At 33.8% G+C, this 25598-nt stretch overlaps 1 protein-coding gene and 1 pseudogene across 5 annotated transcripts in view; both read right to left on the bottom strand.

Moving 5' to 3' along the window:
- Positions 1–25598, bottom strand: part of LOC110146094 (E3 ubiquitin-protein ligase UBR1) — a 120408-nt gene that overhangs the window by 25902 nt on the left and 68908 nt on the right. For all 5 annotated transcript variants that reach the window (XM_070469083.1, XM_070469085.1, XM_070469084.1 and 2 more), the window contains 14 exons: positions 25223–25288; positions 24811–24912; positions 23145–23208; positions 20401–20525; positions 17761–17813; positions 16573–16675; positions 15629–15677; positions 15088–15242; positions 13389–13488; positions 11584–11693; positions 6764–6850; positions 5721–5902; positions 1728–1933; positions 282–375 (listed from right to left, as the gene is read on the bottom strand). In XM_070469083.1, the coding sequence (XP_070325184.1) occupies positions 282–375; positions 1728–1933; positions 5721–5902; positions 6764–6850; positions 11584–11693; positions 13389–13488; positions 15088–15242; positions 15629–15677; positions 16573–16675; positions 17761–17813; positions 20401–20525; positions 23145–23208; positions 24811–24912; positions 25223–25288 (1496 nt within the window). The remainder of the gene's footprint in view (positions 1–281; positions 376–1727; positions 1934–5720; positions 5903–6763; positions 6851–11583; positions 11694–13388; positions 13489–15087; positions 15243–15628; positions 15678–16572; positions 16676–17760; positions 17814–20400; positions 20526–23144; positions 23209–24810; positions 24913–25222; positions 25289–25598) is intronic.
- LOC110146092 (large ribosomal subunit protein eL32-like) lies at positions 6818–11064 on the bottom strand (annotated as a pseudogene).

Raw genomic sequence — 25598 nt, forward strand, 5'->3', positions numbered from 1 at the left:
ATTTTTATAAAGATAACTACTTTTTATACAAATACTGATCAAGAAAAACTAATTCCTTTGGGAAAGAAAGTACAGTGAAAATTTTAAGTTGGTAATTTTACACACCAATTTCAAAGGGTGATATTATAATGAGTATCATGCAAACAAAATTAATAATTAAAACTGCTTCAATTATTCAAATAAGAAGAAAAGAAGACATGAGAAAACATGCCTTTTTGTGGCCTTTAGAGAACTTCAATATTCCTAGCTTCTTTCAAGAACATGTCAGAAGGACAACTTACTTCTGCCAGCATACTGCATGCATTACGTGACCACAGCTCCCTGTGTAAGTTCCATATGCCAAGTCTGCATCCATGAAAAGTGGGTCCATGGTTTCTGATACAAAAAGACAAAATATCAGGTATATATTCATCTGTTCCACAATCATAAAAAGAAACCAAATAAAAAAGAGGTTATCACTTCTAACATTCTAATCATAAACTTTCTTAGGAATGTTCAAGAATATCAGAGTAGTAGGATATATATTCATAATAGTTAAGTAAAAAGAGGAAAACATAAAGCTAGACTTGAGGTATGATTAGCATGGATTAATGACAACTACTATTTATAATGTACATTTTTATCTTAACATTAAGTTTCATGTTGCATTATTTTGGTTTCATTAGGTTTCAAGTTGCATTATCTTAATTGGTGAAGTGATATTCTATGATTCAAGCACAATTTCTTCATCTGTAAACGGAGCAAATATTGATACCTAGATCATAGGGCTGTTGTGAGGAGTAAGTGAGTGAACACACATAAAGCACTATTCATTAAATGTTAGCCTTTTTTCACAACTGTGGTATAAATATGGTAATACAGTAAAATGTTTGCTTCCTTGTATTTTCCAACAGCTTTGTAATAATAAAAGATCCTTTTAATTAAAAAAAAATTAGCCTTTTTAATCATTTTTATTATTCTAAAGGTATTTTAAAAATAAAGCAGATAACTCCTAATGTGATGTAAGAATTATTTAATACAACACATTACCTAATTAGTATTCCAGCCAAGAAAATGTTTAACAAGAACCTAATCACATGGCAACAATCAGACAAATCCTCAATGTAAAAACACTGTACAGGACAACTAACTAGTTTGCATCCTTCAAAAAACTTATTATCATGGGAAAACAAAGGAAAGGCAAGTGACTATTCTAGATTAAAACAGAAGATTAAAACATAACAAAAGCAACATATGAAACATGTCTGAATCCTAAATAGAAAAAAAAGTCTAGCTAAAAATAAGACTTTTTGAGGACAGTTGGGGGAAATTTGAATATGGATTTTATATTAAAAAATGTTCCTGAATTATTAATTTTCTTAAATGTTATATCCAGTATGGTAGACATAGAACACTGGATAGATTAGTTTTAGGAAATGCACATGGAAACATTTAGGGATGAAATGCCATGAATCCCTACTTTCAAAAGGTTCAGGAAAATAAAATGGAGATGGAAGGATAGATAGACAGAATGAGCAATGTGGCCCTGTGCAAACCAAAAATTTAAAAAATTGACAAAGGAGCTAACTTGTAAAAACTAAAGAATCTTACAAATGGGTAAATTGAGATCTGACCAAATAAGGCTAAATACAACCTCATTCCCAAACTTCTTTCAGATAGTAACTTTTCTAATTACACAGGAAAGAAAAAAAAAATGCTCAAAAAGACATTTATTAAACAATACATACCCCCTGAGAGTTCTATGGGTTTTCCCCTGTGCTGGGTTAAGGCGGTGGATTTCTGGACACAGGCCGATAATACCATGGCATTATTTTCTATTTTCACCTCTTGTTCTTCTTGGCAGAGGATGCATGTCAGCACCTCCTTTTCAGTAACTGATGGACCCCGTTTAGGACCCAAAGCAATTCTAGAGTAGTCACTGACTGCTGGGGTGCTACCAAGAGAAACGACCAGAAATGAGAACACATATTTTGGTCACCTGTCTTTATATTCTGGTAGATTTTAAGTAACTATAGGGCAAGAACTTTAAGAACAAAAATAATAAAATAAAAATTATACATAGAAATATTAGCTTAAAATCTCTCCCCCCCAATTTTTCTGACTTTTACCAGTTAATTTGCTTACTAGAAAATACATTCTGTGTTGCAAAGTGCAAAAAAAAAAAAAAATGCAGATCACACAGTAGAATGTATATTACAATTAACTTACTGATATTACAAAAGTCATGCATGCTTATTAGGAAATTTTGGAAAGTCTAGAAAAGTATAAAGAAGAAAACAAAAAGCATTATACTCTCACAACCTAGAAATAACCACTTGTGTATTTCCTTCCCATCTGCTTTCCAGTTACAACATTTTTTACATAATTAAGATCACATTATACATAGAGTCTGCATCCTGTTTTCTTTACTTATATCTTAGTTGTTTTTTCATATCATAAAAATTGCTTCAGAAACATTATTTATAAATGGCTGTACAGCACCCTAACTCTATGTGCCATAACAGTTTTATCCTTTCCTACTTATTAGGCATTTAAGTTTCTATTCTACTTTGGTAGCTATTAAAATTAAAAACATACATCTTAATGATTTAGGAATTCATAAGATGCCCTCAGTTTGTATAATAAAAAAATAAATAAAAGCAAATATTCACAAAGCATGAATTACAATATGAGGCACTGTTTCAAATACTTTAAAAGTTATGCTACTTCACTGAATCCTTCCAACAATTCTATAAGGTAGGTACTATTATTATCTCTGTTTTTCAGATGAAGAAACTGAAGCCTAGAGATGGCATGAGACTTACTTAATGATTCATCTAGGAAGTAACTGGGCTAGGATTTAACCTAGATGATCTGATTTCACAGGCCATGCTGCATAATTCTGCCTATCTATCTGTGCAAGAAGCTCCCTGAAATATTAGGTATCATCGAACAAATTGGAAATAAATGAAATGGTCATCATCAATGTAAGTGAAATTATGTAATACAGAATACTATGCAGTTTTTAAAAAGTGGGTCTCAGCTAGGTTTGGTGCTACATTCTAGGAGGCACCCAGCAACATGTGGGTAAAGTTAACCTTTTGGTTATCGAAGGCCCAGGGGACACTACTGGACTTTAATGGATGAAGGGCCAGAGATGCTAAATGTCCTGCAATTTATCATGAAAAAGAATTGCTGCCCAAATGCCACTGAGCTTGTTTTATATGTGAGAACATACATATACAGATTTCCAAGACATAACATTAAATGAAAATGGGAAACTGAAGAATGATATATACATAAGCCATTTATGCAAATAAAACAAAAGGCTGAATGACACATTCCATGGCTACATATATTTGTATGTAACAGCACAGTGAAAATTCTTACAAGATAACCAGAGTATCTCTGAGGGAGGGCAGAAAGGAGTGCAGGATTTCGTTCAGTACTCAGGCAGAAAACATATTTGTTATCCTGGGATAGGAAAAGCCTTCTTAAACAAGATATAAACAGCTAAAACTCTAAAAAACCAACAAATCTCTCTTTATTAACACTGAAATTCACTATAGCTAAAATTTCATAATTAATTTTAAATAAACAGGGAAAAATATGGGAAACATGGAACAAAGTTTAATATCTATAATTTTAAAGGACTTCCAGAAATCAGTAAGACAAAAGTAAAGTACCCAATATAGATGGGCAAAGGATACCTGGAAGACAAAATGTAACAGGCTAGTTAATAATCATAAGAAAAGATGCTTAACATAGTACTAACTAATCAGGGAATTTCAGAATGGCACAAATTTATAATTTTGATTGTATCAAATATTTTCAAGTGCTGATAATTTTAAGTATTGGTGAGAATGAAAGAAATAGGAACTCTTCATATACTGCTGGGAGTAGAAACTGGTGCAACTACTTTGGAGGGCAATGTGGTAGTATCTATTAAAATTTTAAATACTTATGACCCAGTCCTTTCATTTAATAGATTCCACCCTAGAGAAGAACTTGTAGAATTGCAAAAGGAGACAAATAAAAATGTTCTGACACATTGTAATATGGAAAAATTGGGAAATAAGGGGAAAACACCTTGTGTCCAAAATCTGATAAATACTGTATATCTATAATATGGAATACTATGCAGCAGTTGTGAAGAATGATATAGAATCTACACTCCATACCTATCAGTATTGACATGGAAAGATTTAAAAGACACAGTGAAAAAGCAAGCTGCAGACAAAGTATGATAACATTTTAAAAAGCTACTAAAACACACAAAACAAGATTCATTATTATTCACATACATACATTTACAAATGTGTAGAAAGACACCTAGAACAACAGTTATTTATAACAATGGTGAAGGACCAGGAATGTAGAGGATGCTTAAAGCAAACTTACTGTTACTGTGAATTGTTCTCATGAGAACACATAAATTATGTGTACAATCAATCAGGCAATAAAAATATTCTGAAAGCATTAGGGCCACTAATTAATTCTGAGTACATTTCTGTTTAAACCTCTTGTTTAAATAATATACAATAGTCTCTTGTTCATTACTTTACAAATATTATATTGTTAATATGTAATATTGAGGGGGCTGGGACTTTTACTTGCTTTAAATTTTGTATTAGTTTTTAGTTTTACTACTGTTGTTATACCAGGATAGTTTACCATCATATATACATATTTTAATCTTTAAAATATTGAGTCAATAATCTTTGTGATTCTTTGCCAGGGTGCTCAACTTTAGGATTACAGATATATTACGTATAGCATGTTCCTACTGTTATTGTAAAAGCACGATTTCCTAAAAGTATCCACAACTTACATGATTTTAAAGAGCACTGAAAGCTTGTTTTTAAAAATAAGCATAGAAGGTATTTTCAATATTTTAAATTGGAATGCTTTCAAAGTACCAATATTTTGCCTCCTCCCTTTTCTTACTGTATCTACACAACAGCCCACAAAGCACTACTCTCAGAAAGTTAACTCATTTCCCTAAGAGCACACCATAGTCATATAGTCAGAAAACGAGGTTTACTGATTTCCATTCCAATGTGCTTCCCAGGTGGTGCAGTGGTAAAGAATCCGCCTGTCAATGCAGAAGATACAAGAGACACAGGTTCCATTCCTCGGTTGGGAAGATCCCCTGGAGGAGGAAATGGCAACCCAGTCCAGCATTCTTGCCTGGAGAATCCCATGGACAGAGAAGCCTGGCAGGCTACAGCCCACGGGGTTGTAGAGTCAGACGCAGCTGAGCACACACATGCACACATGTTCCAATGTGCTCTCCGTGACTATGACTCTAGGCACTGTCTTCTTTGTTAGAAAAAAAAGAAAAACTAACATGGTGAAGAGTTGTGTTTTTTTCCCCATTCTATAGTAACAGCAGTCATTTTTACTGGAACTCATATAAAAACAAGGTGGAATATATGAACTAAAACATGCACCTAAAAAAGCCCTCGCATACAACATAACAGGAGCTGATCTTTGCTGTTTCTATCTTCATAACTTTTTGTGCCTAAAGGTTCCTGACAAACTTTACTGCATACTTTAACTGTGTATCAACATAAACTTAACATCCACTAAGAGGTTTCACTGTGCCCTTGCTAGCTTAAAAGTAGTGTAATTTCTCTCACTTTAAAATATATTTTGAAAAGACATTATTTAAAACTGAATATGTAATTTTTCCTTCAAGAAAAACTGAATTGCTAATTTTTGGTTTTGCTTTGTTTTACCTCTCTTCTTCCATAATGGAGTCTTCTTTCCCAGACATTTCTGACGTGTTGTCATACATGAGTTTGTGAGTTTCAATGAAGTTTTTCTGTAAGGCAGACATCTGAGCCATGATCTTCTGGCGATGCAGCCTAGCAGCTTCAGCTTTTCTTTTTCGTTCTGCTTTTTCTTTATCATGAGTAATCTGAGTATTAACAGACCACAAAAATTAGGTAAGATCCATTGTTAAAATTTACATATACTGTTCAGTTAGGAAAAATTTCCTATAGTAAACCTAGATTCGACCTGATGTCTCAAAATCAACATACAGGCTTCATCACATCATACAACTAACTGCTCTTTTGTTTACTTCAATAATTCAACTCATTAAAAAAATTTTTAACTTAAAAGGCCAAGTACCTTAAATATCTCTAATAAACTGCCTTTCATATTCAATGCAGGTATATTATTAAAAAACAAAATTAAATAGCAATTCTGAATCACTTGTCAACCATTTAATGACTGACATTTAATCAATTTAAAATCAACTTGGTGATGTCTAACAGATACTCCTAGACCCACTGTTAAGAATGAGAATTTTAACATTACTGAGATATATTAGTGTCCTTTTACTTATTTTAACTTAAGAGCAGTGTTTTTCTTTTAGAAAAGATAGCTAATAACCACAAGTAAAAATATTTTAACAATTTTAAGACTGGAATCCTCAAAACCTGATTCATTATACTATGGAAAAATTCATAACCTAAGTATTACTGCATTTTATTGAATCTAAGATTCACCATAATCCTGTGTTCCACTACGAATGCTACTGATTAAATACTAAGGAGGCATGGATTGCAAGACATTCCAATTTCTAATATTAAAATACTTCAAAAATTAATAAAATATGGTATTTTTCAACAGAGCTCCACTGAAAAGCAATTTCCTCTGCTTTTCCTATATACCTTACAATAAATAGGTTCCTTGTAACTAACAGAAGCAGCTGCCTCATGCCAGTGAAGTTCAAAGACAGAGATGAACATCTCCATCATTATAATGTTATTACCTCATCATTCTTAATAGAATCTGATCCTGATGTAGTTGCTACAATTAAACAAGATTTTTCTCTTAATCGCTTCACTGTGTCAAACATCTGTGAAAAACAGACGAAATGTTAAAAAAAAAAGTTTGGTTAAAGTTTGGTTAAATTGAGCAGGAACAGAAGCATTCACTCATCTGATTTTGTCTTTTCCAAATGTCTTTGACTTAAGCTGTTTACACACATACTCACAGACGCATACACACATACATATAAATACAGCAAGGATAAGCATACCTCTGTTTTCTAGTGGAAAAAATTTTTTGTTAATTTCAAATAACATTGCTAGGCAAAGACACAAAGACAAAGATATAATATGGAAAGTGAAATCTTTTCTTCCTGATGCCAGTCCCTCTTGCCCAAATCAACTGAATTTAAAGATAATTAGCATGTCTTTGCAGAAAAAAAAAATCATAATATATATTTTTAATATATATTCTCATAAAAACTGATCCTACTATTTATGTTGTTTCTTACTTTCCATTTTCATTGAATCATTTATCTTTAGAGGTGTTTGTAAGTAGTTTACACAGATCTATCTTGCTCTTTTCATGTCTGAGTTTTACGGTTTTATTGACACAACATGCACATTTGTTGCATACTCACTGTCCTCACTACACAACTTGCCACAGGGACTGGTGACTCGGGTGGCCAGCTGGGCTGTTCTCTCCACAACTGCTTTGCAGTTCTTGGAGGAGACAGATTTGTTTGTACAATAAGATTTGGTGTACAGTAAGGTTTGTTGCACACCAGCTCCTCAATGTTACGGACCAGGAACTTTCAGAAGCCACTAGGTAGCATGTGCTTTGTTTTCCTGTTGCTCCCAACAGTATCTGGCCCCTGAGTCTTCTGGCATCCCACTGTCAATGCCTCTGGTTTTTCTCCAGTTACATTTAATTTTGACATATTGGCCTGACTGGTGCCAGATGAACTTCTTGTCCTCAGGTCCTCTTTTTGACAATCTTGGGCTTTTATGACAGTGGACATGATGCCAAGTAGCGGATGGCTACCTCCGCAGTCAGTGCCCAGGAAGAGCTATATCATTCTTTTTATTAATAATAAATATCAAGATTTCAGAAATAAGATAGCAAATACATAAAACTTACAGTATTTATATTTTGAAAGAGCCTCAGTTTCCTGTGGGAAAACCTCCCACAAGGAACTTACAACAAAACTTTATATTAACCATTTAGATAAAATATCTAATGTTTATAATATCAGACATTTGTGCTTTTTATATAGTTTGACAGTGAACTTCGGTATGTAATAGAAAAATAAACTTTCAGGGCCAGATCTCCAATTTGTAACACCATTTATATAGGATATAAATGTTACACTAAATGATAGTTCAGTTCACTTTTTGTTAATTGAGGTTATCACTGGCTTATAACATTCCACAAGTTTCATGTGTACAATGTTGTATTTACACTATAGCATGCTCACATCAAAACCTTAGTCTCCATCCATTATGATACAGTTTGACTCCCTTTGCCCATTTCACTCTCCCCTTACTCCCTTCCTTCTGGTAATCACTACTCTGTTCTCTGTATATATGTGATTGGTTTTGGTTTGATCTATTCGTTTATTTATTTAATTTCATCAATTAATTTAATATTCCACATATGAATGAAATCTATAAAATAGTTACCTACTTCACTCCTTTTATTTGTTTTTGTTTTATATTTTAAAATGATTATATTGGTAGGTTTAAGAAAAATACTAAATATTCATGAAATCTTCTTCAAGAAAAATCTTGGTAATAACATTATCTTATAGTTGCATATCAAATTACATCACACTTTTTTTTTTTCAAAAGAATAATTAGTATATTTTATTTTTTTTTTCCATTTACTTTTATTAGTTGGAGGCTAATTACTTTACATCATTACAGTAGTTTTTGTCATACATTGAAATGAATTAGCCATGGATTTACATGTATTCCCCATCCCAGTCCCCCCTCCCACCTCCCTCTCCACCCGATCCCTCTGGGTCTTCCCAGTGCACCAGGCCCGAGCACTTGTCTCGTGTACCCAACCTGGGCTGGTGATCTGTTTCACCCTAGATAATATACATGTTTCGATGCTGTTCTCTTGAAACATCCCACCCTCGCCTTCTCCCAGAGTCCACAAGTCTGTTCTATACATCTGAGTCTCTTTTTCTGTTTTGCATATAGGGTTATCGTTACCATCTTTCTAAAGTCCATATATATGTGTTAGTATACTGTAATGGTCTTTATCTTTCTGGCTTACTTCACTCTGTATAATGGGCTCCAGTTTCATCCATCTCATTAGAACTGATTCAAATGAATTCTTTTTAATGGCTGAGTAATATTCCATGGTGTATATGTACCACAGCTTCCTCATCCATTCGTCTGCTGATGGGCATCTGGGTTGCTTCCATGTCCTGGCTATTATAAACAGTGCTGCGATGAACATTGGGGTGCACGTGTCTCTTTCAGACCTGGTTTCCTTGGTGTGTATGCCCAGAAGTGGGATTGCTGGGTCATATGGCAGTTCTATTTCCAGCTTTTTAAGAAATCTCCACACTGTTTTCCATAGTGGCTGTACTAATTTGCATTCCCACCAACAGTGTAAGAAGGTTCCCTTTTCTCCACACCCTCTCCAGCATTTATTGCTTGTAGACTTTTGGATAGCAGCCATCCTGACTGGCGTATAATGGTACCTCATTGTGGTTTTGATTTGCATTTCTCTGATAATGAGTGATGTTGAGCATCTTTTCATGTGTTTGTTAGCCATCTGTATGTCTTCCTTGGAGAAATGTCTGTTGAGTTCTTTGGCCCATTTTTTGATTGGGCCATTTATTTTTCTGGAGTTGAGCTGGAGGAGTTGCTTGTATATTTTTGAGATTAATCCTTTGTCTGTTGCTTCGTTTGCTATTATTTTCTCCCAATCTGAGGGCTGTCTTTTCACCTTGCTTATAGTTTCCTTTGTTGTGCAAAAGCTTTTAAGTTTCATTAGGTCCCATTTGTTTATTTTTGCTTTTATTTCTAAAATTCTGGGGTGTGGGTCATAGAGGATCCTGCTGTGATTTATGTCGGAGAGTGTTTTGCCTATGTTCTCCTCTAGGAGTTTGATAGTTTCTGGTCTTACATTTAGATCTTTAATCCATTTTGAGTTTATTTTTGTGTATGGTGTTAAAAAGTGTTCTAGTTTCATTCTTTTACAGGTGGTTGACCAGTTTTCCCAGCACCACTTGTTAAAGAGGTTATCTTTTTTCCATTGTATATCCTTGCCTCCTTTGTCGAAGATAAGGTGACCATAGGTTCGTGGATTTATCTCTGGGCTTTCTATTCTGTTCCATTGATCTATATTTCTGTCTTTGTGCCAGTACCATACTGTCTTGATGACTGTGGCTTTGTAGTAGAGTCTGAAGTCAGGCAGGTTGATTCCTCCAGTTCCATTCTTCTTTCTCAGGATTACTTTGGCTATTCGAGGTTTTTTGTATTTCCATACAAATTGCATCAGACTTGTTTAAGAAGTATTTCTGATTAAGTAATCAAAAGGACAGACTGCTTGAATTACAAAGCAGTACAAAGATCTCCAATTGATATAAATGTGGCAAATAACCACTTATATTCTAATTATCAAAATAATATCTAGCTGATAACATCAGGTTGGATGCATGAGACAAGTGCTCAGGCCTGGTGCACTGGGAGGACCCAGAGGGATGGGGTGGAGAGGGAGGTGGGAGGGGGGACCGGGATGGGGAATACATGTAAATCCATGGCTAATTCAATGTATGACAAAAACCACTGCAATGCTGTAAAGTAATTAGCCTCCAACTAATAAAAATTAAAAAAAAAAATATTTTAATAAATACAGTGAGAAGAACCTTCATAACCTTGGTTCCATGTTTCCAGTTGGAGGGTTTTCCATTAAAGTAACATTCCTGACCTCTCTCCTCTACATCTTACCAAATTCTCCCCAAAGGCACTGCCATCCACTCAACAGTTCAAACTCCAAGTTAAGTCATCTTTGATTTCTCTCATTCCTTCCATCAAATCTATCAGCAAGTTCTATAGTTCCTACCATCACATCATACCTGACTCAGTCCAGCTTCTTGCCATCTGTCCCCTAGCCTACGTCAGGCTCATTTCTTACTAGGTTTACTGTAGTCATCATTTAATGGTGTTCCTGCTTTTATTCTTGCCCCTATGATCCATTTACCCTTGACCTGTAAGATCCTATACGACCTGGCACCTGGCAACATCTCTGACTTTGCTGCCTACCTTTCTCTACCTCCCCCATTATGTTCCTGTCACGCTAGCCTTGTCTCTGGCCACCTCAGAGCTTTTGCACTGCCGTCTCCTCAATCAGGAGTACTTGCCCAGATTACTGTAAGACTGGCCCCATGTCATTCAGTTCCAAGTTACTACCTAAAGCCAGCCTTTTCTAATTATCCATCTAAAGTTACCCCTACTCATCTACGGAATTATCCTGGTATTTTTTGTTTATTGTCCGTACCTCAATGTATACTCCATGATAACAAGCACCTTATCTTTTTCAGAGTCTAGAAATGAGCATGGCACAAAGCAGGTTTACAATACATATTTACTGACTAATAAAACAAATTTTAATTTATTAAAAAGACCCCTCCACTAAAACATAGGGAAAATTAGTATTACTAACATGAAAATTTACAAGTGACCATGAAGATCAGTAACAAATAATTTTACAATTAGCAAATACTGTGATTTAACCTTAGAGGGAAGCAGAGGATTCTTAAATACTGAAACCAAGATAGGATTCATTTATTTTTAGGTTTACCTGGAGTATCCATGTAATCATGTCCTTCTGGCCTTCTAACTGTGGAATCCCCTTGAGTTTTTCCAAAAGCATTTGTATATTCTGAGCATTCATGGCTGAACTTCCCAATCCTTTTTTAAAACACAAAAATTTTATATCATAAACATGTATCTTCATAATTACATATAAATTTCAATTTATAGTTAATGTTATTCACATTGATAAAGTTTGGACTCAATCCCTTAACTACACTGATTATCTGCAATCACATGAAGTACCAAATAGTAAATTAAATAGCTTGAAAAACTGGAATTACTTTAGGTCTCTCTTGTACATCTTCCACTGGGTCTGCAAAGTGTAAACTACCCTTAGTGATCTGTCTCTTGCCTTTCCTCTACTTTGCTCACTGTCTAGTAAAAATACTGAGAACCAAAGTTCCCAAAAATATGGAAGTGAGAGCTGTCATATACATAAACAGAATGGGTTTAGGCTGTATGCAAGAATTTTTTTAAAAAGTGTTTAAATAGAAAATGAGATGCTTTTCTCTTATGGATTTTATAAACCAAATGTTCTTAGAATGTGCTCTGAAAAAACTGTTTTAATGACATAGTATTTAATAAAAATCTAATCTAAACCTATCTTGCTCTTCCAGGTTGAAAATGATGCAAACACATTATCATTCACTCAGACTTCTGCAGTCATTTTAAATTCACAAACATCAATATCCTTCATAGATGGGTACAGTCAATATTATGGTTGATATAGCAGCATATATTTGATAATACTGAGACAAGGAATGAAAGTAAGAAAGCTTCAATGTATGCAGCCCCCACAAAATGGAGGGGTGAGATTGTGCAGGACTGTTGTGAGATTGTAAAAGGATTGTTGTGAGGGTTAAAAAACATTATTTGCACTATTGACAATTTTAAAAACTAAAGATGCTAGGAAAAGATTTAAAGCAATTTCAGAGTTTTCCATCTTAAGGACTAACTAAACTTTATCAGAAACCCTCTTGCACTGTTGGTGGGAATGTAAATTGATACAGCCACTATGGAGAACAGTATAGAAATTCTTTAAAAAACTAGCAACAAAACTATCATATGATCCAATAATCCTACCACTGGGCATATACCCTGAGAAAACCATAACTGAAAAAGACACATGTATCCTAATGTTCATAGTAGCACTATTTACAGTAGGACATGTAAGCAACCTAGATGTTCATTGACAGATGAATGCATAAGGAAGATGTGGTACATATATAAAATGGAATATTACTCAGCCGTAAAAAAAGAACGCATCTGAGTCAGTTCTAGTGAGGTGGATGAATCTAGAGCTTATTATATAGAATGAAGTAAATCAGAAAAACAAATATCATACATTTATATATACATGGAATCTACAAAAATGGTATTGATGAGTCTATTTTCAGGGAAGGAATGGAGATGCAGACAGAGAACAGACTCGTGGACGCAGTGGGGAAAGGAGAGAATGAGGCAAATGAAGAAAGTAGCACAGACATATGGATACCACCATGTGTAAAATGGAGAGCTGGTGAGAAGCTGCCTGACGAGCACTCTGTGATGATCTAGAGGGGTGGGATGAGAGGAGGGGAGAGAAACTCAAGAGGGAGGTGATATATGTATAATTATGGCTAATTTGCATTGCTATATGGCAGAAACCAACACAACACTGTAAAGCAATTTTCCTCCAATTAAAAAATAGATTAAAAAAATAAATAAGGGGAAAAAAACTCCATCAGAATTAAATTTTCCATTACAAATTGACAAGTAGTTGAAACTGCTGAAAATGATACTAAAACATACTTGAGGCCTTATGGTAAAAGTCAAATGTCACTTCTTCTTCAGGAGATTTTTGAAGCTGTTGCTTTTCTTCTAGTAAACCCAATGCTAGAATATGAAATGCCTGAAAGAGGAAAATAGGACAAGATCTTTAAAACTGTGCTTCTTTGTATTTTAAATAGAGGTATAAATATAAAAATAAGCAATCTGATAGGTAAAAAAATGTGCAAAGTTTATGAACAAGCAGTTCACAGAGAAAGAAATGATATATACACACATGAAAAATGTTCAACCTTGGGGGTTCCCTGGTGGCCTACTGGTTAAGATTCTAGGCTTCCAATGCCTTGGCCTGCGTTAAATCCCTGGTCAGGGAAGTTTCTGCGAGCTGCATTGCACAGTCAAGAAATAAGCAAATAAAACATTCAGCCTCACTTAAAGAAATGTAAGTGAGACAAGCAAGATCATCTATTTTTCACCTATTAAAATGGCAAATTTTAGAGCTTATTATAATACAGGAGTGACAAAAGTGTTAGGAAGCAGGCATTTCTCATCATGCTGGTAATGGGAAAGTAAACCAGTATGTTTTTGGAGGCCAATTAGACAATATCTATCAGTAATGTAAACGTACAGACCCAGAACTAGGAATCAGTGTGATAGATTCACTAACTTAAGTATATAAAGGTATTTATACAACATTCATTTTAGTGTTCTTTATTATGTGTGTGTGTACCCTCATGAGTAGGATTATGTTGTTTAGTTGCTAAGTCATCTCCAACTCTCTGGAAATCCCATGGACTGTAGCCTGCCAGGCTTCTCTGTCCATGGAATTTTCTCAGCAAGAATACTAGAGTGGGTTGCCATTTCCTCCTCCAGGGATTGAAGCCACATCTCCTGCACTGGCAGGCAGATGCTTTACCACTGAGTCACCTGGGAAGTGTTCTTTGTTATATAAAGACCTAAAAACAACCTAAAAGCCTATTAATAGGAAATAGTTAAATGTATCATAGATGTCCATAATGGAATATGCAGCTATTGAGTATGTGTTAGGCCTATATGCACTAATATGGAATGACTTCCGAAAGACACAAACCTTTTAGATATGTGCTAGGAGGCAGGGAGAAAATTTTTAACTTTTGATTTCAAATATATCTCTATGGGTTGAAAGTTTTACTGCATTTATTTACCACTGTTATTGAAAAAAACGTGAGATACACATAGAGTATGACATCATTTAGAGCCTCTAGGTCAGTAACAGTCAAGGAAATTCAGTTAGGCAGGTGCTACCAAAGGTGACATTATTAAGTAACTTATCTATAACAGTATGGAGAAAAAAATAGTTGCTTCCATTTAATGAGCCAAGTCTCAAACAACTCTATGAAATAGTACATGTGAAATAAAAATATAGGAAACTAACTGTGATATGATAATGACATGCCAATTTATTAGCAGGAATAGGCCTTTTCTGTTTTTCCTCTGCTTTTATTTTTATTTTTTTTAATGTAAATGATTCCCAAGAGTAAGGATCCTAAAAACCTGAGACTGTGTCACAAGGAAATCTGTGCCACATCTGAGCTGTTTTCAATGGCTTTTAGGTCTCAGGTGATCTAGCTGTGGTTCTAACTGAAGGTCAGAAAGTTAGACTAGGGATCTTCTCCAGGCCCTTAAGACCTCTATGAAATAAAGAAAGTATCTGAAGGAGAGAAAATACTTTCAGTATACATACCATCTGGAGCATTCCTTCAGTCCACAAGTTAGAATCTGGATCTACTGCCCGCTCAAATATGGTCCTGAGAATGTACATCATGATATCACAATTGAGAAGGTTAACTGCTTTGCTGAAAGCAGGGCAGAATTCAGGAGGTGGTGGTGGTGGTAATGCTAAGGTGGGTAGGAGATCAATGTCAGAAGAGATAAACTGTTATAATTTTATTTGGGTTATATGATATGCTAAATTGCAAATATCAGAATCATATACTACATGTAAAACAACACAGGATCTTTGTTATCTATAAAGCACTAAAAACATCAATACTATGGGAAATATGAGTCACTAAGTAAGTCATCCAAAATAAACTCCATTTGTTAAAATTTAAAATTCTATCATCACTGATGTACACTATGCCTTAATATGTCAACAACAAACAAAGGGTTCTTTGCATTCCATTGGTTGCCCACTTAAAAAAACAACAAAAACAAAACACTATATGCTTTGCTGCTACAAAATCAGAATACAAAGTCAGTCAACTCAGAATCTCACTTTTTACCTTCATCTTTGTTTTCCTGTTTTCTCCTTTTCTTCTGCATATGTTCAGCCTATATATATTAAAAAAAAAAAAAGGCCTATCTTAAAATATAACACTTGACAAGCATGAAACAAATGGAGTACTCTGAAGTAGGCAGGAAACCTACCAAAATATTTTACATACTGAAATATGTATTCAAATGCTACCTTATTCCAGAAACAAAATCATCGTCCTAGGGAAGGTCACTGCAAAATAGATGGTAATAATCCTCATCACTAATTTAGTTCCCCATTTCTTTCAGTCAACAATATTTACCTAGTGTCTATTATATACAGGGCATTGTACTAAAAACTGGAAATTATTCATTTTATAACAACAAAGCCAGACATCAAACTTAACTGAATGATCTAACTTAACATCACTAATCACCTTAACTAAGTGATCTAACTTAACATCACCCTTAATAGGACAGACATTATGCATTTACTGATTAGATATAATATGTCACCTATGTAGTATTCTTGCTCCAAAATGCTTAGCTTGAATCTACTCATGGGAATAAAATTAGACATATCCAGAATACTGGATATTCTAAAAGACAACTAGCCTATACTAGTTGACATTGACAGAAATGTCAATGTTATGAAAAACAAAAAAAGGCAAAAAGAATATTCCCAATTAAAGGAGATTATAGAAACATGACAGCAAATGAAGTGCATGATCTTTGATTGAATCCTCCTACCCCAACACTACTATAAAGAATATTTTTGGTATAATCAGGAAAATTTGAATAGTGACTACATACTAGATAGTATTATTGACTCAATTTTAATTTCTTGGGTAAGATAATGCCCTCTAATAATGAAAACCAGTATGAAACTACAGAAAAACCAGGGAATTGCCTATGGAGCTGGAAAGCCTAAAGCATTTTCGGTTTATTTACTGAAAAGGGTAACTTATCATACCTTGCTATGCTGTGTTTTGGAGTAATGATAAAAGTACATATTAAAGTCTTTCAGTGATTCATCCTTCAGTTCATAAACTCCATGGCCTGATACACCAGGTTTCCTAAAAAGACAGAAAATACAGAGGTGAACTGCATTACTCTTGAAGTATAGAGTAACACAAAGTAAGAACCTAAAAATTAATCTTAAAATCAAGAGAAAGAAAACAATCATATCTCACTCAGCTTGCTTAAACTGAATGACAAATTTAATTTCATGAAAATAAACTAAAAAATTTAACACTGTAAGCTCAAAGTCCTGGTAACAGTTGTGGCTCATAATTATGAAATTTAAACAAATATGAAAAAGTTTATTTTATACCATGTAGATCTGATCCCATGCCCTACTTAAATCCCTAAGGCTTTGTTTTTAGCCTCTGAAGCCTAAGACTGACCATTTAACTAAAGCCTACATTGTCTAAGGCGAAATCTAAAATAGCAGTTAAGATATCATGTCCTTAGGAAATCATAAATGAAAATAAAATAGTGATCCTCTATAGAGAACTATAAGGAAAAACACGAAAGCCAAAAGGAGCATACTGCACATTAAATGGCTTTTGCTCTTTATCAAAGTAAATGAAGTATCTTCCTGAATATTATTAGAGCATAAAAAAGCTATATTCTATTTTTAAAAGTATTTGACACTAGCAATTTATTTATGAATACATGACAATAACAAGTAGAAATTCACTACCAGTATCAATTATTTTAATTTCAAGAATTAACCTTTTAAAATCTTATTTCCATTTTACACATCTCAAAGAATCAAACGATTGCAAAATGTTTTAATCCTAGCAGAGAAAAATTTTAAATTAGTATACAAAATGAAAATTTAATAGAATAAATGAAGTCATGGCTTAGAATTGATGGTAAAGAGACTATCAGAAAGGTTTGTTTACTTATTAAGTCACCTAATATAAAAAGTGGATAGTTCTCATTGGTTTGCCAAAAAATACTCACTTCTTCAGCATACAGGTACTAAGTGCCTACAGTACCCCTAGATCTCACATATAATCTCTATAATCTCTGTCTATACTTGGATTCTGTTTTTAGCAGTTCAAGAAAGAACTTCAGAACTTCTACAAGAATTCAAATTACAAGACAAAAATTGGCCTACCTTTCAGAATAAGCATAAATATTAAGTACTTACTTAAATGTGGCCACTTTGTTTATGACATTCTCTAAGCCAGTTTCATTATTTTCCTGTTGAAACAATATTTTTGTCATTTTTACCTTCACATAATGACTTTGTTTTCTCTTACTGTGAACTGAAGCACCCTTTCAAAGCATTTTTGAGTGTTTCAAAAATAATTCAAAATAAGATCAATTTCCAATATTTAAAAATTAGGTCTAAAACCTATTAGCTTCGTTTTGAGGGATGGATTTCTTAACAGAGGTAAGACGTCTGTATAAACTGCTTAAGGAAGACATGTAATCTACATTTGCCCTTGTATATGTATATACATACAACCAATAATTCAAAGAAACTGTTATTTTATTTATCTAGTATGCTACTCACCCACATCATTTAAGCACATGTCCATGCTGAACTAATCCCTAAAACCAAGGTAACAAAATAAATAGGATCTATGGTAAAACACATATATAGATGTCCAAATATATTCTGGCTTCTGCAATTATAATTTTTTTTTCCAAATTGGCTTGAACTTTTCCTTTAACAAAAAAATTTTATTTTTCTTTTTGGCCAAGCTACATCCCATGTGGGATCTTAGTTCCTCAACCAGGAATTGAACCCACACCCCCTCCAGTGGAAAGGCAGAGTCCTAACCATTGGACTAGTGGAAGTCGCAACAAGGAATCTTCGTCTTTTTTTAAATGAAGTCATTTAAAATCAGGATAAGGACTTAGTCAATATACTAAAGCAAGCTCATAGGTTCCTATAGTCCTGCAAAAATTAAGAAATTTAGCCTCCTTTAAAAATGTACTTGAAAGGAGTGAAAAGTAAGGGTATACATTAAAGCTTGCTATTTTTTGGCAAAATATGCTATGTATTTTTTTGGTATTTATTTGGTATTTATTTATGGTATTTATGGTATATATTTATTTATTTTTGGTATTTATTTATTTAAATATGGTATGTATTTATTTTTTTGGCTCCAAAATCACTGCAGATGGTGACTGCAGCCATGAAATTAAAGACGCTTGTTGGAAGAAAAGTTATGACCAACTTAGACAGCATATTAAAAAGCAGAGACATTACTTTGCCAACAAGGGTCCATCTAGTAAAAGCTATGGTTTTTCCAGTAGTCACGTACGGATGAGAGAGTTGGACTATAAAGAAAGCTGAGTGCTGAAGAATTGATGCTTTTGAACTGTGGTGTTGGAGAAGACTCTTGAGAGTCCCTTGGACTGCAAGGAGATCTAACCAGTTCATCCTAAAGGAAATCAGTCCTGAATATTCATTGGAAGGACTGATGTTGAAGCTGAAACTCCAATAGTTTGGCCACCTGATGTGAAGAACTAACCCATTTGAAAAGACTCTGATTCTGGGAAAGACTGAAGGTGGCAGGAGAAGGTGATGACAGAGGATGAGATGGTTGGATGGCATCACTAACTCAATGGACATGAGTTTGAGTAAACTCTGGGAGTTGGTGATAGGGAGGCCAGGCATGTTGCAGTTCATGGGTTCCCAAAGAGCTGGACATGACTGAGTGATTGAACTAAACTGATGGTATGTATATCACTATTGGTATATGAAATTGTTTTTAGGTGGCAAACTTATATATCCTTAAATTTTTGAACAGTTGTTCATTTATCTTAACATGTATTAAGAAAAAATTAAAATGTCAAATCTACTATTTCATTGTATTGTTGCTTAGAAAGATGCTAAGGGAAAATGTAAGTTAATTTTAAAATGTACTAGTAATTTCTAAAATTGGTAGACAGATGTGCAGAAATTATGAAGGTAATATGGTTAAAGTTTGAGAATCAGTTAACAGTGAAACTAGAAAAGCACTATGGATATTTTGGAAGAAAAATGACCAAGAGTCAGGGCTTATTTCTATTCTACTTCTCTGGAAAGCCTTGATAGTAAAGGTAAGTTTAACCTCTTATAAGAATCATTGTTCTAATGCATAATTTAAAAATATGTGTTAAAAATTATGACTTATAATCTTTAGGATTACTGCTCATATATCAACAATACTGAATGTAAATATCATGTGGGATGGCCATGAGAATGCACCCTGCAGACCTCTAGTTAGAGGAACAGAGACACTAATGCAGGCTCACTCAGGGAGGCATGGGAAGGCATCAAACCTTGATTAGACTACCCAGCAGTCCAGGACATTCCTACCTAATCTTCCTTCCCTCTTTCTTCATCTGGAATCAGACTTGCACTACAGTTTGACGGCTCCCCCAGCCTTTCCCAGCTCCCTCATCAATCCTCTCACAGTGATTGTTCCTAATAAAACCTTAAATGTTTTGTCTTCATATCTGCTTCTCAGAAGACCCAGACTAACACACCACCCAAATAGTTTCAGTATTTCACAAAGTTTCTTTTCCTCTGGAGAAAATTTATGTTAAAGTAAAAAAATTAAAGAGTTTATTGCTCTAAAGTGTTTTCTAAATAGCCAGGATATCTCTAAAATGCTTACTAATGCCCCAAAGCCTAGAATTAAGGTTTATACCACTAAAAAATTAATGGTGAGAGTTTTATATCTGAAAATCAAAATAAATTTTCCTAAAACTTCAAGAGCTTCCAACTAGAGAAAAGAAAAAACTATCCCATCTTGATGTGAATGGAGTAAAAAGACAAAACTGGACTTACATTCTCAGGTAAATTTTTGGCAATGGCACTATGTGGCATGGGTTCAATACAAAGCAAGTGAATAATTTCTCTCATTGTGACCTCTTCTTTGGTCACGTTTCCTACTCCAGGTACGTAACGCTCTCCTAATACAAAAAAGAAAAGAAAAAGTAAGAGTTAACTGCTTTCCACTTAAATCAAGAACACTGCATTAAATCAAATCTATGATAGAGTGACCAAAAGTTATTTGAACATGTTTCTAAACCTGAACAACAGTCTATATGTTGAAAGAGGAAGAAAAATACAGAGATCTGAGTAACATAGGGCTTGTCTTAACTTAAACACACACACATAAATATACACACACTCGAATATAAACAAAGCCCCTCAATTAAATAAGCATGTATTACTAATCCAAAAAACAATAAAGAGGGTAGTGGCCATCATGGGACAACACGAAATTAAAAGATGCTTGCTCCTTGGAAGAAAAGCTGTAACAAACATAGACAGCATATTAAAAAGCAAAGATATCAATTTGCCAACAAAGGTCTGTATAGTCAAAGCTATGGTTTTTCTAGTAGTCATGTATGGATGTGAGAGATGGACCATAAAGAAGGCTGAGCGCTGAAGAACTGATGCTTTCTAACTGTGGTATTGGAGAAGACTCCTGAGAGTCCCTTGGACAGCAAGGAGATCAAACCAGTCAATCCTAAAGGAAATCAACCTTGAATATTCATTGGAAGGACTGAAGCTGAAGCTCCAATACTTTGGCCACCTGATGCAAAGAACTCATTCATTCGAAAAGACCCTGATGCTGGGAAATATTGAAGGCAGGAGGAGAAGGGGATGACAGAGGACAAGATAGTTAGATGGTATCACCAACACAATGGACATAAGTTTGAGCAAGCTCCAGGAGATGGTGAAGGACAGGGAAGTCACATGCTGCAGTCCATGGGGTCACAAAGGGTCAGACACAATGAAGCAACTGAACAACAGCAACAACGGTTCATGAAACAATAGATTTTCTTTCAAGATCTTCCTCAAGTTTGTCTCCACTTGTTATTTAAGAAAGAACAAAGTGAAAACTAAAAGACAAAATACTTAAAAATGTCTCTATAGGCTAAATGACAAAATAGTAATGTGTGTCAGGAATGGATGCTATTGCCAGCATGCCCACATGATTAGATTTCTACTTTTTATCTCAAAAAACTGCCAAATGGAGAGAGAAAATAGCTAATTTTAACTATGTCGGCGTCACTGGTGTCAACAGCATCTAATTACCAATGCCTCAAGAAGGCTTGATATATTTGATCTTATGTCACCATTGATTTTCAATACTACATGTGTACAAAGTCTTGTGATATCTATAAGAGGGGAATTAGAGTACAAAGACGGGAATTTTTTTTTTGTCTAAGAGATCTGAATTTTACAAATCAGCAAAACAATGACATTTTGTTAATTTAATTCACTCTCAACAGATTCATTACTCTTTAAATATATTGTAATTTTCCATTTTTCACCAGAACAGTACCCTCTAAGTTTCACGCTAGAAAGAATCTTAAGAGATCATGTAGATTACTTTTACACTTTACAAATCAAGAATCTGAGCCCCTGAAAATGTAAATGGCATGCTCTTGATAGTTTATAGCAAGGTCAAGACTAGATCTTATGATTCCTAATCCAAATCTTTTATACTTATTGATGTTTTTTCTGTAATATTATCAGAGATTTTACATATACATACACTTTTTAAAAAATGATGGTTCTTAAAAGTAATAAACTTAGAAATATAGCTAGTATTAACTAAAAATAAAATGACATAGAAGGAAATATCCAATGAATTTAGGTAAACAAAATAACAGTAATATAATAGCAATAGTAAAATAGTGAAAATATAGAACACCAAAACCTATTGACAATTCTAATACATAGTATTAATAAGCAGTAGCAGAAATTCTTCATAGTATTCCAAGAACAAACACAAAAATTCCCCTTAAGTTTTTGCAATCTAATAAAGTATATCATCAACTTAAAAATATTTTGCACATTTTTAACTTGTCCATTTTTTCCAGAAGTTTCCTACAGAATACTCTGGAAATATTTCAGAAGAGTTGGTGCCTGGAAGATTTACATCTCACATGGCAATGAAGGTTTACCACACTCTCTGCTGAGACAAGCAGCTAGGCCAGTAACTAGCTCCTGACAAACAGGAAGTAAAATAAACCCATGTTTTCAGATTTGGCTAATGGCTAGAATCCTTACCAGGAACTATTAATACAAAGCAGTCTCTCCTACAGTAAAGTAGAAACAAGAGCCAGAATAAGAAGTTAAGAACTTTTACACAGCTGGTAAAATAGAATATATAAAAGCAGAAGTAAGGCCAATATTGGCACAAAGTAATTTAATTGAATCGGATAAAAATGCATCTTACTTAGATGCATGTTACATTGAAATTTTACATATATATAAAAAATTTTTAGCACCTAACATATACTTATTTTACATCTATGTTTCTAACTAGGATAATTATATTCCAGACCTCTACAAACAAGTCCAAACAATTACAAATCAGGTATTGAAAAATGAAGATGTAATAGCTGTGCTTTTCTAAAGATGAGTTTCTAAACATATCAGTCACATTAGTCACATTAATCTCTAATATTCTCTGCTATATTTGGGAGAAGAACAAAGTAACTTAGAGTTCCTACTAATGTTCTCTCTATAACGTAACTCACGCTCTGTTTCAAAACATCTTTTACTCTTACCCACAATATAGATGAGGACTTGAAGCATTTCTTCTATTAAGGTATTATACTGCTTAACCAAATCCTGGAGAGTTGTAAAAGAAAAAATTAGTTACATAAGAACCAAAAGCCTTCATAAAACACACATTTTTTTCAGGATCAGACTTCAGGCCAGCCAATCCAGTATTTTCTTTCAGACCACAGCAACAGAGAATTATGAGATGAATAATTCCCTTCTGTTGACTTCAAATTCTACAAGGTCACAATACTCGGCATGTAATAAGAACTCAATAACAATCACTAAATATTATTATTGCTTTTATTATCTTTATTACCCATCAAGCCTTCAGTCAGCAAAAGAATTCTAACCTTTGACTTCCCCTGTACTATGGCTTCCTCTTCCCAGGGCTGGTGAGACAGTGGCTACAAAGACGTGAATGTGCTCCTCCCTGAAACACCGGTTACTTAAATACTACAGTGAATTAGATACTCATTTTCATTGAGTATAAAAACATGACTAAAAATTCGCTTTGTATTTTGTATCCTATTCTTTGTCCCTTTGTAAGTGACTTCTAATTTGAAGAATAAAATAATGTAATTCATAAATTACAAAGGCTACTTTATAAACTGGTATGAAATATTAAAACAATGAAGAGGTGCTAAAATTCCAAACTATAAACTGAAAAAAGGTAATAAATATAAATAAAGAATATCTTTACTAAACAAGGAACTTTCACAGACAGAGGAAAAAGGTGAAGGACAGGGACAGATAATTCACTATCAAAAAGGAAAAAAAAAAGGTCAATAATCATGAAAACAAAGTCAAACTCACTGATAACTAAAAAACTGCAAATGAAAATTAAACAGCATCTTTCACATATTAAACAAAGTACCAGTGCCATTATAGATGTATATACTGCTAGAGAGAGTCAGTTTGACAATATCTATTCAAGAAACGTAAGAAAGGGTATGCTGCATCTCCAGCAAATCTAAGAATTTATCTTAACAAAATAAGTAGGCAAGTATTTAAATCTTGAAGTGCAGAGATGCTTATAAGAGCAAAAAAACTCAACAACCCCTTCAACAACAGGACACTAAAGTATAATGCAATCATAAAGTGCAATATTGCATAGCGGATTAAAAATTATGTTAAAAAAAGATGATGCAGTTATATACTTCTTTAATGCCAAGGGAAAAAACCTATCACAATATTTCATTAAACACAGGAAGCAAATAACAAAATAGCACATATGAAAGATTCAGTTTTTCCTTTATAAACAAATGACACCAAAACTTTAAAAGTGATCATTTCCAGGAGGCAGAGTTTCATGTGATTTTCTTCTCCTTTTTGTAATCTATATACAGTCATCACTCAGTATCCTCAGGGGATTACCTCCAGGATCCTTGCAGATAGCAAAATCCACAGATGCTCAAGCCCCTTATATATACTGACTAGTAGGTCGGGATTCTGTATCCATGGATATGGAGGGTCAACTACATTCTAATTTTTATAGAGTAAAAAGAGTATATGTGTGTACATTCAGAAGTATATGTATGTTTTATGTATGTGTATGGTGTTTGGAGATATATATATATATATAAATAAATAAATAAAAATAACATGATTAAAATAGTTAACAATAATATTTTCTTTGGATTAATTTACATATCAGTTTCTATCACTTACCTGGTCTTTTATGGATATGGTCTTGTTAAAAGCATCAGCAAGTTCATACCTCTGAAGTACCAGTAATAAAAACTTGTTGGGATCCATTAGAGATGCACCAATCTGTGAAAGAAATCAAGCCCCATAGTTCTATGTATTAAAAGGAGAAACATTTTGTCTCTATTAGTAGGGTTATGAGAAAAATTATAAGGTAAATCTGCAGAAGATAATGTAGCAGTTCCTTCTGCTTCTATGATTCTTTTTTTTTTTTGCTTCTATGATTCTATATTCATCTTAACAGTGAGAAAAACTTAAGTAAATAAAAGTATAATATAAGTTATAAGAAAGTTATTATGATATAATATCTTCTTCTATTACAAGGAATATAGGAAGGAAGGTTATGACACATATCAGAACAAATTTAAATAGGTACCTGAAGCATAATGATATCTTTATCGTACATTTCTTCTCTGCATTTAACATCTTGGTAATAAAACACCTATAAGATAAATGGTAGAACAGAAGCTAAAAGAATCATTTTATTTCAAACAAAATTCTCAGCAAAAACTATTCTTTAAATTTTTCCTAAACTAGAAACCCCAAGAACTATGTAGCAGGAAAAAAAAAAAAGCTGTAAATTTGTGAATCGTTTTAAGGGATTTGGGAGGATGATGTGAGAAAATATGGCATGAAAATATTTCAGAGTTTAAAATGCTCTATACTAGTTATTATTCTCAACATGTAACAAAATAATTGACTCCCCCTCCCCCCAAGTTCAATTGTGAGAATTTCCTCAGTAGCTTAGCAGT

Source organism: Odocoileus virginianus, chromosome 6, assembly GCF_023699985.2.
Source record: "Odocoileus virginianus isolate 20LAN1187 ecotype Illinois chromosome 6, Ovbor_1.2, whole genome shotgun sequence".
Taxonomy (NCBI): Eukaryota; Metazoa; Chordata; class Mammalia; order Artiodactyla; family Cervidae; genus Odocoileus; species Odocoileus virginianus.